Here is a 14,652-nt window from a genome sequence, read left to right as displayed (position 1 = left end):
GCATTTTATTGCACTCAGTAAATAATTCTAGGTTTATTGATCCTAAAAGAGAACAAGGCTATTGTTTGTTTGGGTTTGTTTGTGGTTTTTTGTCTAGCTATCTGTTACTCCCTCTATAACTTTTAACCCATTTGCCCATTTTGGTATTTTTGAGATCTCAAGGATGAGATGTTTCTACAGCTGTTAGGAAAATGAATGGCTGAATGGAGACAAAAGGCTGAAGTACAAACTCTATAGAGGTCTGCTTGGTTTGTTCTGTTTGCTGATCAGTCAGCGTATGGCTATATGTATCATACTGTTGCATGTATACTAGAATGCATAACTTTGAAAAAGCCAGAGAATATTATTCTTTGTCCAGACAAACTCAAGAAATGCAAGAGGAACCTGAGGTACTGTGTATGGGCTATTGAGATGCAGAGGGGTTGGAGTGGAGAGGCACAATCTTTCCTCTTCCTTATGAACAGACATGAGAGGTGCTAAAGAGGAAAGGGGAATAGTAGTGTTATTCCAGTGGGCAACTTCAGCAGAGTAAAGCACTCAGTTACAGAGACCAGGCTTTCATGGACCACTTGCTTTCCTACCTAAAAATGTTTGGGAGATTTTGACACTTAAAAATCTGAAAATCTTTTCTTATGCATAGAGCAGATAGGTGATTCACATTTTGCAGCATAACTCCAGCTCTGGAGTGTCTCTGGTTCCAGAGACACTGGAAGACCAGTTCTCTCTGGAGACTCTGGAACCAGTGTCTCTGGTTCCAGAGACATCTTCAGCTATGTCTCTGCATCTGTAGAAATGGTGGAAATGGTGTCACCTAGGAAATAAGGTGCAGCTTGCAAATAAATATTTCAAACCAGATTTTCCCAAGTAAAAACAAATGTCTGTGAAATGCTAAATTATGACAGTACATCATCATCATATTTTGAAGTGTGTCATTTGTATGTGTTTGAAAAAAATCCTGCAGCACTGGTGTTTTTTCGCTATTGTGATTTGCTTACTCTGAGAGGAAATAAGCCTAATCTATTTGTATATAGTTATTTAGGCCTCTCCACAAGAGGTGTAAGATCACAGTCAGAAAAAGAATTAGTGAGTTAGGCAATTCTTAGATGGGTGCATTAAATCATTAATATAATGAAGAAGTCAGAGAAAGAGCTACTCTAATAATATAAATTTTATTTATATACTTATCCTCTATAATATCTGCTAAAATGTGGACATCTTCAAAGAAGCAAAATAATTTTGCTTTCAATATTCTTCAACATCCAGAAGTTTCTGGTAATCGTTACTGCTTTTGCTACAAACATTTTTATCCAGGCTTAGCCTCTGGCCCCTCTCTCATCACAGTGATACCTTTGCATGGTTAAGGATGGTATAATGGTCTCCCGGGGTAAAATTTAGTTTACTGACTTTGATGCAAGAACTTCCAGATGCAAGATTAACCACAGACACATAGTATAGACTAAGGAGATGGCTGTTATAAGTGAATCTTGCTCATTATAACTCCAAAAGTGATCTTTATTCTAGTTAAACATCTATGCAAAAGCCTTCTGCAAATGTCTTATACCACAGAGTGCATGCTTTTTTCTTCCTTTCTTAAGTAGAGGTCCTTATGCAAGAAGGACAAGCAAGAACCAAAGAAAAATAAAGTGTTAAAATGATGGGAAAGAAGTTAGAAGTCAAAAAAGTAAATTATTATAACAGTTCATTTAACGAAATAAAGCATTTAATGGCAATTTAACTACAGAGCTATGACTAGAAACTTGAAACTTTTCTAATCAAAAGAGTGGTCAGGTTTGTTTTTGACAAAGGACAAGGAACATTTCCTCACAGTACTGCTGGCTGTTCAGAAATTAACTGGAAATTTTTACAAGAATCTGAATTACTGTAGGAGAAATGTATTTTTCCAACCTTTCAGCTTTGGAAAAAAAAGAGAAATAGTCTCATCCATTATTGTAAATGCAAAATACATTCTTTAAAGTAGAGTTAGTCATTTGATGAGGTAGAGCAAAGCTTTTGGGAAAAAATCATATTCCTGATTCTTGGCCAAGCCCCCAGCAGGAATTGCTGCAAGTGTGTTGCACAGCAACTCCTTCAGGCCTCAGATGTATAAAAGAAAGAGCAAAAATATATAAACCACCATCAGTTCCTTAGTTTAACTTCTGGATGAGGATGGTGCTGAAAGAACTACTTTTCCTTTTTGGAAACTGTTGGTAGGCCTCATTCTTTTTAACTCAGGGATGCTCAACTATTAATTTGCTTCCAAATTATATAAGCATATTGTTTTACATAGGCCAACCCCACCTCGCCGGACCAGGAGACCAGTTAGTTTGTTCTTGGCCAAATACCCCCTTGCAAACGTGCTGACTTGGATCCCTCAGTATTTGGAAAGGCCTCAGTGAAATAAATCTCCACTATGCTCAGTGCTCTACTCTAAATCCAGAGGAATTTTAGACCATTTATGTAAGTGAAAGCTGCCACTTGCAGTTCTGTTTTGTGCCAGGGTTCAGTGGCTGAGAATTTAGTATCCACACAAGCCCTCCAAGAGCCCTGTTCTGCATACTGGGGGTGACAACAGTTGTTCAACTACAGCAGCTGTGCTGCCAAAGGGGAGGAGCATGGAAGAAGAGCACAAAAGGTTCTCCTTTTCCTGTGTGCCAAGGGCATGGACATTTTGCTCATTGCCAGGCTCCAAAACATTCCTGAAATCAGAACAAAAATGGAAAGTACATCTAGCTGGAAACTACTTCTAGCCTCCTGGCTTCTCAAAACGCTTCTCAGGAGCCTTTAATTTGGTAAACCATTTGGTAGTTTTCACTGCACTTCCCCTGGCTAGCTTCTATTACTCTTGGCAATGAACATGCTTTTTTTCTTCTCCAGCACTGAGTTGTCCAAGCTCTGTCATTGAGGTTTTTTTCGTGAAGCCATAGGCTAAACTTCCTGCATATCCTTTTATCTCTCTCCTTATTCAAGATTAACAACATCATTTCTCTCAATAAGATGTATGAGGTCCTAAGCGAGTTTTAGTGCCCCTAGGTAAAATCCTTGTGCCATTAAACATAGTGAATGCTCTATTATGACTTTTGACCATAAGAATTTCACCTAATTTGTCACGCACATTCACGTTTGGGTATATTTCTGTGTGTGTAAAATAACTATTTACCAAATGTGCATTTCTTTAATTGGTAAGAAGTGGATGGTAAAAGACAATTGGATTATTTGGATTATGTTACAAATTCATTATGTGTTCAGAAGTGTAGTTATAGCCTTAAGCTTGGGTGCATGGACATGTTTATGTATATGAGTTAAAAACGACAGTATTTTACTGAAGGGTTCTTGAAAGCTATTTAAATGTGGTAACTAAAAGTTAAAGATTAAATTTACTGGTATTCGTAAGAAAACATTCAAATGCACATTGTTATCACCTGGGAATGATTATCAATGTAATTTTGTATCATGGTTCTAGACATCTTTTCAACTATTTTTTCTATTACAAAAATCAACACCAAAGCTTATTTCATAAATATTAGACACACTCAGTTCCCTTCTTAACTTTACCTAATGATTATAAAACTGGAGCCAGAGCCACTGTGTCCATTTCAGGGGAAGTTATGATGTAAAGCAAAGAACATAGAACAAAGGTACTGAAAATCGTTTATGATTGAAACTGCAGATTGAAATTTGTGAAAATCTCTGAACAGCATATCAAAATTGCCTCGGAATACTGGGATGTGTCTTTGTAAGCTTTTTAATGTATGCAGCCAAGCTCTTCTACTTTAGTTTGGAACCACTGTACTGCTTCTGCTTGGCAAAGTCGGTATGACTGATTAAAAAATGAAGAGCGAAGTAATTCTACAGAATGTTAAATTTCCAATAAGAGCATTTTAACATCTAAAATATAGTATCAAAGCTTTGCACAGCCAGAGTGATAAAAATGCACATGGTTAGCTGTGGATATATCAGCTTGTAATAGTTGATGCTTGCACCTGGATGTGTGGACAGAAACTGATGTATTAATGAATTTATATTTTTATCATTTGTGTTACAAATATATGATTTTTGAGACAAAATATGAGGGTGGGAGTTCATGGATTTGGAAAGATGATTAAGCTGTAAGTCAACAGTTCAAACGATATTGTTTTGGCATGCAAAAGGCAAGTGTAATTTGTGTGGTGATGTTGGCAAACCATTAGTGAAAGAAAAAGGTACTTTTTGTTTGTGTTTCAATGAGGTGATTCATGCCATATGAAACAAAAAAGGTATCTCAGTCTCTATCCTCTTCATTTTAAGGATCTAAAATCTGGCAGAATACAATCAGAAAAGGGTTGGGTTTGTTTTGTTGGTTTGGTTTGGTTTGGTTTTTTCCTCAGAACATGATTCCTATTATTTTGGCACTGTTTCCTATACCAGTTTTTGACATCAAAAATCCCAGTGTCATGAAAGATTTCAACAGACATGAAGCACTGATGATTGATCTTGCTGACAGTTGTGGTTAATAGTTGGAATATTTTGCATTGGAAGTTTTTCAACATTGAGAATAATAGTGTTCAGTGTATCTGTCCAAAGACAAAATACAATTTTAGATATTGAGTAGTATATAATAGGAATAGCACTTCATTAAGAAAATTTAATAAGTAAATCTTAGATTGCAAAGTGCCAAAAGAGTAGAGGATGCTTCTCTTCAAAGAAGTGCCTTTGTTTTATGGGGAGTATTTGATGCCAGGACATATCAATACCTAATAACAAACACTTGTGGAGCTAAGCCCTTACTAAATTATTATGCTGATAGTACGGAAGTAAAAGTGGAATCATAAGGGAAACATGTAACTTTTAGAAAGCCAAACCACTTTTAGATATTGAACTTTTCATCTTGCAGATGGTAAATACATCCCTTACATTTCAAAGTACTTTAATCTGCACCCCAATGACAGCAAAATGAGTTTCATCCTTTATGTGTGCTATTCAAGTCTGCTGTTGTGTGGCTCAAAGCTGCCTATATCATAGTCTAATACAGCAATGCTATTTATTAAATAATTACTCAGCCTTTTAAACTACATTATAAAGTGTAAAAATATATGCTAAATATTTTTATTAACATAAGGTTAATTATTGCTGCAAAAGGATAAATGTCAGTGATTAAATGTATGTCTCCCACATACATTTTACATTGATGAATATTTTTATTAAGATATGTCAAATTTATCTGAATTAAAAGCTGACTTGAAGTAAATGATAGGATGCAAGGCAGTAATCTAATCTAATTGTTCTTATTGTAAAATAAATTAAGAAAGAGTGAGAACTTCATTGTTCAGTCCTAAAAGAAATGGTTCTCTGGAACAGAGCTAATGAAGACCTACCAAACATGGTTCAAAATATATCCCACTGACTAAAATTGCAGGAAGGATGCATAACTCACAGAGTTTCCAATAAAATTGCATCTCACAAGACATATTTTAGAATAGAGACGCACTGAACATATGTAATGATGTTAAGTTCACAGTTTAACTCGATTATAGACCCAGGATGCAGCCTGTCAGTCCTTGTTCATGCGAGATTTTGTGTTTACTATTTGCCTTAACCTTTTTTTCTCATGTGCCAGATTAAGCCAACAGGATGATTGTAAAAGTATGGAATTAATTGTATAGTAGGAGCATTGCTAGAGTTCTGACATATGACACTTGGTGAAGACCAGTGTAGTTATGAATAAAAAGCTATTGTGTATGATATCTATATTAACATTTTCAAAATCATCCTGTTTTCTAAAAGAACTCTAATTGCTGAAATGCAAAATAGTCAATGACAAATGAGATATTGCATTTGTTTCACTTATTGTCTTTCCTAAACAAACTCAGAATCTCTGATTCTCAGGTTGTAATTAACTTCCTTGAAAACACTCATTGGTGTTTCAAGAAGTTTCATAGCATCTTCTCATAAATCAGCATCATGCATCTGAATTAAAATCTAAATGTAAATTAGAAACATTTCTCACATTAATGATTGTGAGGCTAAACACACATTCAGAACTGATTATACATTACTGCCTTACAGTGACTGACTGAGTTGCTGTAATGGATGGGAACCTAGCTGGGAGTTGATTCCCTCTCATGACTGAGAACCATAACAAAGGATGTTGTTTGCCGCAGGCAGAGTATATATGTTTATGTTCATTGTGACTGTTTGTTGGAAAGAGGCAGGAAAACCTAGGTGTGCAGCTGTTCTATGACCTTCATACTTGCCCCCACTGGGGCGCCTGGCCAACGCTCTTAGAATGGACAACAGTGAGATCATGAGAAACTGCATGGTCCCACAAATAACCAATTAGAGATCTGTCATAAAGCCGGTTGTTTTCTAAGGGTATAAAAGCGGGACCCTCTTGTGGCCATAGGAGAAGCCTCACCTAGGGGTGGACACACCATGTAGGAATTTTCCCAATTACCTGAGACTCCTGGCAGTGGCTGCAATGGCGCTTCCCAGCTGGAAGTGTCGGCCTGAATTATGATTCAGTGGTAACTGGTGATATATTTCTTCTTAATCTCTGTTCTCTCTATACAGTAATGATTTAATGCATTGCTAACTTTCTTTGGTACTTTACTTATATACCTATATCTCTGATTTGCTTTATTGTACTTATTCACTATATATAGAGAGAGATATTTACCTAATTCACATTAGTGTGCTTGCTTTAGTGTGCTTGTTTAATAAATTCTGCATATTGTACAGCTAGTGTGTGGTCACTTTGTGGTGTACCCTGTCTGTCAGCAGAGCAGTTGCAAGATAAATGCATCTTCAGACTCTTAAGTTTATATGAGAAATTTTGTTTCCAGCATGGAAGCTTTGGAGCTCTGGAATTCATTGCTATAGCTGTAATTGTATTAACAAAAATTCTATCACCGATTTGCTAATGCTTTGAAGTTCTACTGGTAGTGTAATTTATAATTTTTGAAGTCAGTATCTAGAAATTAATTTAAAGTGGTTTAAAAAGTAGTCTCAAGATAGCTATGACACAGCAGATAGTAACTTTTAACCTTAAACAAAAATTATATTGAAAAAATAGAATATTTCTTTTGTCATGGCTGGTGATATTAGCGTGGGCTTTTCCTTGGATGATTAGTTTTGTAAAGTATGTAGTTTAAATGTGGAATTTGTCCTCCTTGTTGTATATTACAATCAAAGCATAATAAGTAGCCCTCTCCCAGGGTTAATTTCTACTAGCTTTTAGATATTGGGAATTTATTCTAAATTATCAGATATTTTGGAATAGTGTGAAGGTGCTTCCTCGACAGATCACAGAAACTGCAGTAAAATGAGTTTTTGCATACTGGCAGGGAAGACTAAGGCTTTAAATGGAAACAAATTCCCAACTCTTGCTGACTACAGTGTCCTCCCTCTGTCATAGCAGTGTAGTCTCTTGTGTGCTAAGTACGCCCTCCAATTAAGTTAGCCATTTTATTCTCCCTCATTCTTCACTGTCTCAGAGCACTCCATCAGCAGTACTTCTTCACTTCTCCTGTCACTGTGCTAAAACTATCTTTTTCTTGGCTGAAAACTTATTAGTGTTGTCCATCTTTTCCCTCATAAAACATAGCTGGAGCCCTGTCTGTGCAGCTCAGCTTTTCTGTCCATACTTTGTCCTTCTGAGTGAGCAGGTGAACAGCCATGAACATAGTCATATTCCTCTGGGCTAGACCTGTGCATAGAGTCAGGCCTAAAAAAACCGTTTTACTACAATCAAACAACCTAGATACCAGTAAGGCCAAGCAGTCAGTTATTTGCTTAGTCCTTTGGATTTTGCAGCCCTGTGTCTGAGCAAGGGTTTTGGTAGTTTCAAAACTCATGTCACCAGAAGCATATCATTCCAGTAATACCTGCACATTCTCAATGACTACTTTTTCAGTGTTATGCAATTCATTGTCCAAGAGTTACTGCAAGTAAATTAGTTGTTAGTTTTATATACTTCAGGAGCTTTGCATTTTAAAGAATAGTACTTCTCTTAACTAAAGTTTCTTAATATGCCTGTATGCTTATTTCCAGTGAGCAACAGTAGGAAGTATATTTAGGCAATGGGATACAATGAATCATCTGATACAAACATGTTTATGTACGTTAAACATAAAAATAATTAGCTTGCCAAAGACCATTGTATTCAACAGTAACAAAACCCATATTCACTAGGGATGAAAGAGACAGGGAAAAAACCCTCGCAAATTCTAACTGTATTTATTTTCACAGTGTCAAACTAGTGAGTTTCTCTTACTGGGAAACAAAGGCTGAGCTTCCATTTACAGAAATGGGGAAAGCGCAGGACTACAGAATGCTTATTGGGATATGTGAGAACTTCAGAAAATACCCTCCTATTTAAACTATCTCAACACAGAAACAAAAAACCAACAAAAACAACAAAAGTGAACTTATCGTAAGGCACCAGTTACAGAAATGTCTTTGCTTTGTTTTCAGCATTAGCATTTGTAGTCAGTAAGTATCCAGGACAACTGACAATCAAATGCAGCAGCAAACACATTATTCCTTTGCATATGTTTTAGAATATATGCTAATGTCTAAATAAATGCATTTAGAAAATGTCATTTTAATCGCATGTGCTGCAAATCCTTGGCCAGTATTAAAATTGGCCATTTGATACAGTGCAACTCTTCCTTTGAGTAGTGTGTTTACAATTCCCTTTTGCAGTGTTAAAGTCAGAATAAAGAAATAATCCATACATGTCAAACTAAATAAAAGCTAGCGTTTTTCATCTGAAAACCTCCATAATCTGGAATTGGCTTCCCTCCATAATCTAGAATTGGCTTCCCCCACCTTTATCTTGGGAGTCTGCATAAATGTTTTAAATACACTAGTGCAAGGCTGGTTATTATTGAGGAGAGAATAACAGAGCTTTTACTGATCATTATGAAAAGTTATTGTGGATTGCACTAACTCATGTATTTGTTTCACTCTGCTCTCATAGATTATGAATTAGAAATAATAGCAGAAATCACATTTCGGAAATGAGGATGTAGCAAAAAGCCTCCTAACTCCCACTGCACCAGTGTTATAATCCAAACAAGTTAAATAAATTGCTTACTTTTAACACAACAAGTGGGGGTGGGGGGGGGGAAAGAAGGAAAAATAAAATCTAGAATGCTTCTGCTTTCTTAAGATTCATAAAAGAGATGAACAAAACAGCTCATTCTGCAGGAAGGTTTGCTTTTGGTTTTATGTTTTTAACATAACTTTTAAATGTCCTCCTTTTTTTTTTTTTTATTTTCTTTTTATTTTATTTAACATTGCATGTTAGAAAACTGGAATGCTGTGATTCTTGGTACATACCTGCTGCTTGTTTGCAAAGCACCACTACATTCTAGCATATATAAATGAAGGGAAATAATGGAAAAGTAATCCTAAGTAAAGCACAGTACTGGAAGAAAATTATCACACAACCACTAATGACAAAATAGCTTTTACTAAAAAGCTTCCAGGTTGTCTGGATTCATATGGACAAAGAAAAAAACCTGTCTTTTTCCAGAACCTCCAATATATCTGCTCTTTTTGGAATATCAGTAAAGAAGGGACAAGAAACTAAGTAAACTGCAAGATGCTGACAAGAGATATCTGCTTTTGGCCTTCCACTGGACTGCTAGTTTTGGCAAATAGCTGTGCTAGCTGCAGGCAGCTCGTAAAATCTTTGTCCTCTGGTAACAAACAGTCCAGAAACAAAACTACACTCATTTTCAGTGTCAGAGATCATGCAAAGTTTGTCATTTTGACAGAGCTTCCTGTCATAAAACACTTTCAGAATGGGTTGGCAACATCAGCAAAATGTTTTCAAGAGGACAGAAGGAGCAAACGAACACTCACATTAGAACATTTTTAATAATGTTTGGCTTTCAATAGTTGGTCTTCAGTATTCTGAAAGACACAACATGGAAAGGAGACATAGTGCCTAAGAGATTCCTCCTGCTCTCTTCATATCTATAAGCCACTGTGAAAAGTACACCAGCCTCAAATTCGCAAGTGTTATTTTGAGATGGCTAGTAGAGAAAGTGGTAACTTAGAAAAGAAAACTTAAAAAATACAGATCAAAGTGTCTGATGCTATATTTTTCTACCATTTCATTTTCTGTCTATAAGATCTGGAATAGAATTTCTGCTGTAATTCACTCTGGTTTATTTACTTGTAAAAATACCCAGAAAAGCCTCTCACTCTTCCAGCACTAGTAGTAGGTAATGCTGCACTGCCAAAGTAATATCCACTCTTGCGGTGCTTCAGAACTCCACTGTAAAATTTCAAATTGCCAAGATACTGGACTTGGAAGATGTGTCTTTGTAATTTTTGTTTCTAAAGATTTTTTTTTCTGCAGTATAAATGCATATGCTCTCAACAGACTTTAAACATTAGTGATGTTCTGACTAATTCTAGTAGGTCATTTAGTCATGTTTTAGATGAGTTTATGAGGGAATATTATGGCAACAAATACAGAATAATGATCTACTCGCTATGAAGTGAATGTATGCAATATTGATTATAGAATGCCTTGAGTAATTTCACCACTTGAAGGTCTGCATTGAACAATCTAAACTGATTGACTTAATCCATAAAGTTGATTAAAGACTGAAAGAGTTACCATCATGGCTGCTTGCTTCTGAGGTTTGCATCTGTAGCAGGAATTCCTGAGCTGCACATGAAGCAGTCTTGGGACTGACCCTATTCATTACCCAGTTATTAAGATAGCTCCAAAGTAGTAGTAGTGCTTCTATGTTGTAAATTGTAGTGGTGCAAGGGCTGTTTCACATAAATTCTCTCATCTGTGCCAGAGGGCCAAATTCTGAGACAGAGGTAGTACAGATATATGGGGTCATCACAAGCCAAGATCCTAAGATACTATTAAATTTATCTTTTTCTTCCTTGCAGTAACTGTGTGAGTTGTGTTTATATGCAAGGGTATATAGAAGCAAGGCTTAAATCTGAACTAAAATCCAAGAAACAATGAGTTTAAAGACCTGGTATGTTACACTGTATATTGTAGTATTCAAAGAGCATTAAGCAAAATACCTCTGTGATGATTACAAAAATCTAGATACAGCAGGGCAGTAAGAATCTCTTTACTTTCTGACTCCTTCATTAATTGGGATTCTGAATAAACATTTCACATGAGAGGAAAATAAAGATTGTACCCTAACTTCATTCCCATTTGCAATCTTTTTTCTTGAAAACATAGTCACAGGAAGGATCCGGAGATCAGCGAAGAGCTAATAAACAGAGCAAAGAGAGGTATTCTGTATATTCCCATCCTCCTTAAACCTTCAGAAGTTCACCACCTCAGCTCCAGAGGGCTAAAGCACCTTTGATTGAGAGAGAAGCATAAGTTTCCCTCCAGAAGTGGTGTGTTTTATACAATTAGGGCTATAATGCTGCAGTATGCGTGTACTCCGCCTCTGCAGTGTAGGACTGCACAGGCCCAGGTGGAAGTACTTTGCTGGAGAGCAGTGCAGATGGATTAGGTGTCACACTTCACTATATGTGGTATCTTTATTAGAGGTCACAGCTTTAATTCACTCATATTGCTCTGTAACAATGTGCGTAAGAAACCACAGTCAGCCTCTACCACAAAACAAGTATCAGGAGTGCATGCAGCATACGAACCTGCTCTTCCTCATATTGTTTTCATACCCTTCCCCCAAAAGAAAGCAGTAAAATCTCTGAATACTGCAGAGTGCAGTCCAAATAAAACTCATTCTTTGCCCAAATACAAGCATATCTTCTGCTTTCTATATTTACAGAAAGATAAGGAAAAGATTAGTGCATATACTTTAAATGTTTCAAAATCCAAATACCAATGCAGTAAAAGTGTATTTGCAGCAAAATGCACATCTACATTGATTTACAGCACAGAATAAAGCCATCCACTGCATAACAGTATAAACCTCCCTGAATGATACCCTTTTCTTTTATAAATATATTGAACTTGAATTTGTAAATATATTATCTATAATTTGTAAGCATGCATATATATTTATATATGCATGTGTATTTAAGATACGGGTAGATATAAAACACAAATATATATCCAAACCAAAATTGCAGTGGAACTGCTCATCACAAAAGCTAAAATTAACTGAGCATGAGAAAGATTTGTTCTGTGGTCTAATGCAAGACTGAGAAATAAGTTGCCTAGACTTCAGAACCACTTGAAATGTCACCATATTTCCTCTGAAGCTCCAAGGTGTACTTTTTCCTTGCCTTCAATAACATAAACACGTAATAGCAGATACAGAATGAAAATATTATGTAAAACTTAAAATAATAATTTTCCTCTTGTCTTTCCCTTAGGAAAAAAAGTGAAAGTGAAAACCATGTACAACTTGATGCTCTCCAGGAAAGTATTGAACTCTGTTCCTAGTGGAGATAGTATAACAGCCTAACAAGACCCCTTTCTTATTGGATGTTACAGGCCTAGGAAACGTTTTGTGAAACCTTGCTGCAAGCTGAACTGTTTGTATTTTGGTAAAACAAACCATGTCATAAGGCATAGCTTGATGAACTGAGCAAAACCAACAAGTAGAAGGAGACAAAGATAGCAAACCAATATTAGTCAACCAAGACAACTAATTAAAAATAAATATAACAACTAATTTTTCTATTCAAAATGGCTTTCTCTCAGTGTTACACTATTTGCACTAGGAAAACCTAAATATTTCTGATTCTGAAGTAAGGACTATTTCTAATTTGTGAAAACCCATGTCCTATCAATCCTCATTTGACATCCAGCAATATTTTCATAATGTTCATTTTAGTGCCAACATTCCAGATTTTGATAAAGTTAAAATGCAACTTACGTAAATTATTTGGCGGAGGCCTTGTCTCCATGTTTTCATAATGTTGCACATGTACTACAATGTTTAGATCTCTTTCCATATGATCTGTTGTACAAGGGCCTTGAGGTCGCATAACATCAGCAAGAGCCCTGAAAAACAACAACAACAACAACAAAATCAGAACGATCCTGCAAAATCTGTAAGGCACTACCAATATATTCTAAGGGTGTTTTTAGTTTGGGATGCCATCCATCGTAATGTCTACTGGAGAAACCAGCTCCATTCACAGCAAAATCAGGGAATCAGATTCATTGTGAGACTTAGCACTTGAGGCTCTTTTTAGGTTGTTGTAGACAGTGTGCTAGCAGTAGTACACAGAAAAACATTAAGTTCTTTAGCTGTCTTAGCTTTTTAAGAACATAATTTAAGCTTGTTGAGACTTGCAAAATTCTGCCATTGCATGTGCCTGGTGACACTGCCATGTTGGTTAAGCTGGGTGCCTCAGCACCTAGTCCCTGTCTGTAGCTTTCACAAATGAGCTCTCTTCACACCTAGATTACCAGCAGGGCCTGTCAAAGCAAATGTTCACACATGGAGCACGGAGCTCCACACAATGCAGTGGTCTTGGCTGTTGTCAAATTAATCAAAAACATCACCAAAATTGAAAGGTCACATAATTTTCATGTAGAAATCGAGTAGGCAAGGATTTAAGCTTTTCCCATCCACAAGGGATATCAAAAATGTCTTTTCTGACTCCTATGAGTCTCCTAGTCGATAAGATGGAGCAAAGCTTGCACAGGCACACTCCTTGCTGCTTTGAAGCCAGTTCAGAAACAGCATAAAAGCTTTATGCTAGCAAAGAGGGAGCAAGCAAAAGGATTGCTAACAGTTAGGCCAGGCCCAACCTGGTGCTGGTTGTGGACTTTTTCTGCAGAGCTGCAGGCATCGACTATATCTGAGACAGAATCATCCTGCTTTGGTGTATTTTCTAAGGACTAATCTCACTGCCAGGTGTCCTGCTGAGTGCAAGTCCATTCTTCAGCATACAGATAAGCACACATGCTTGTATCAGCCCTGTGGATCCAGAGTTGGTGACTAAGTTTTAAGCTCCAAAACTCAGCATGACAACATCTAACTTTGTCTGTAATTCTGGGCTACGGAGTTTTACCACTGACTTCTGTAGGAGCAGGATTATCCCTTAGGTATATGCCACATAGCTACCTGCTGGACTACTGTGCCATACAAAAGAACTGGCCCACCTGCAGAAGCTGTTGCCTTAGGCAAAAGAAAGCTATGGCGTGTGTTACCAGTGTCTTCAGAGTTTTTGTTTTTAAGGGAATGGATGTATCTTCTGGGCACTGTGCCCAGTTTAGTTTAATTTTCTGCAAAATTATATACAGTGTGCCAGATACTGCATCAAGAGAGACTAGTTTATACACTAATAAATAAATAAAACCAAGCACATTCACTGGTGAAAGCCATGGCAAGGGCCATCTAGCTCCTCCACTCTACTTCTGTGACATGATGATTTCTTGATCAAGAAGCACTGTGCTTTTAAATATTAAAAAGTAGCTTCATTTAAGTGACAGAGAGGAATCCTGAACTGGGTCTTGCTTCAGATTGCAGGAACATTGCTTTGGTACACAGCTGAACAAGACTGATGTTTCATTGTGTTTATGGCTAGCATTATGCTATTAAATTATTAGTTACAGTTGTGATCATGTTACAGAATACTCTGTTGATACTGTAAAAGGTCAGAAGACAGTAACCAAATGATTAATGCTATCAGAGCAATGCTCCCATTTGAAGTAATGCTTATGCAGCAGAAATAGCAGAGCTGGCCTACATA

The 14,652-nt window shown here is 36.7% G+C and overlaps 1 protein-coding gene and 1 long non-coding RNA gene across 5 annotated transcripts in view; one reads left to right on the top strand and one right to left on the bottom strand.

The window, feature by feature from the left end:
* SHISA9 (shisa family member 9) overlaps window positions 1–14,652 on the bottom strand; it is a 198,017-nt gene that overhangs the window by 176,211 nt on the left and 7,154 nt on the right. For both annotated transcript variants that reach the window (XM_030483846.1, XM_030483844.1), the window contains one exon: window positions 12,825–12,952. In XM_030483846.1, the coding sequence (XP_030339706.1) occupies window positions 12,825–12,952 (128 nt within the window). The remainder of the gene's footprint in view (window positions 1–12,824; window positions 12,953–14,652) is intronic.
* The window catches only part of LOC115607069, a 61,217-nt gene that overhangs the window by 41,732 nt on the left and 4,833 nt on the right, over window positions 1–14,652 (top strand). The gene's annotated exons all lie outside the window — the stretch shown is intronic.

This window comes from Strigops habroptila, chromosome 4 (assembly GCF_004027225.2).
Source record: "Strigops habroptila isolate Jane chromosome 4, bStrHab1.2.pri, whole genome shotgun sequence".
NCBI classification, from domain to species: domain Eukaryota; kingdom Metazoa; phylum Chordata; class Aves; order Psittaciformes; family Psittacidae; genus Strigops; species Strigops habroptila.
This window is presented reverse-complemented; position numbering and strand designations above follow the sequence as displayed.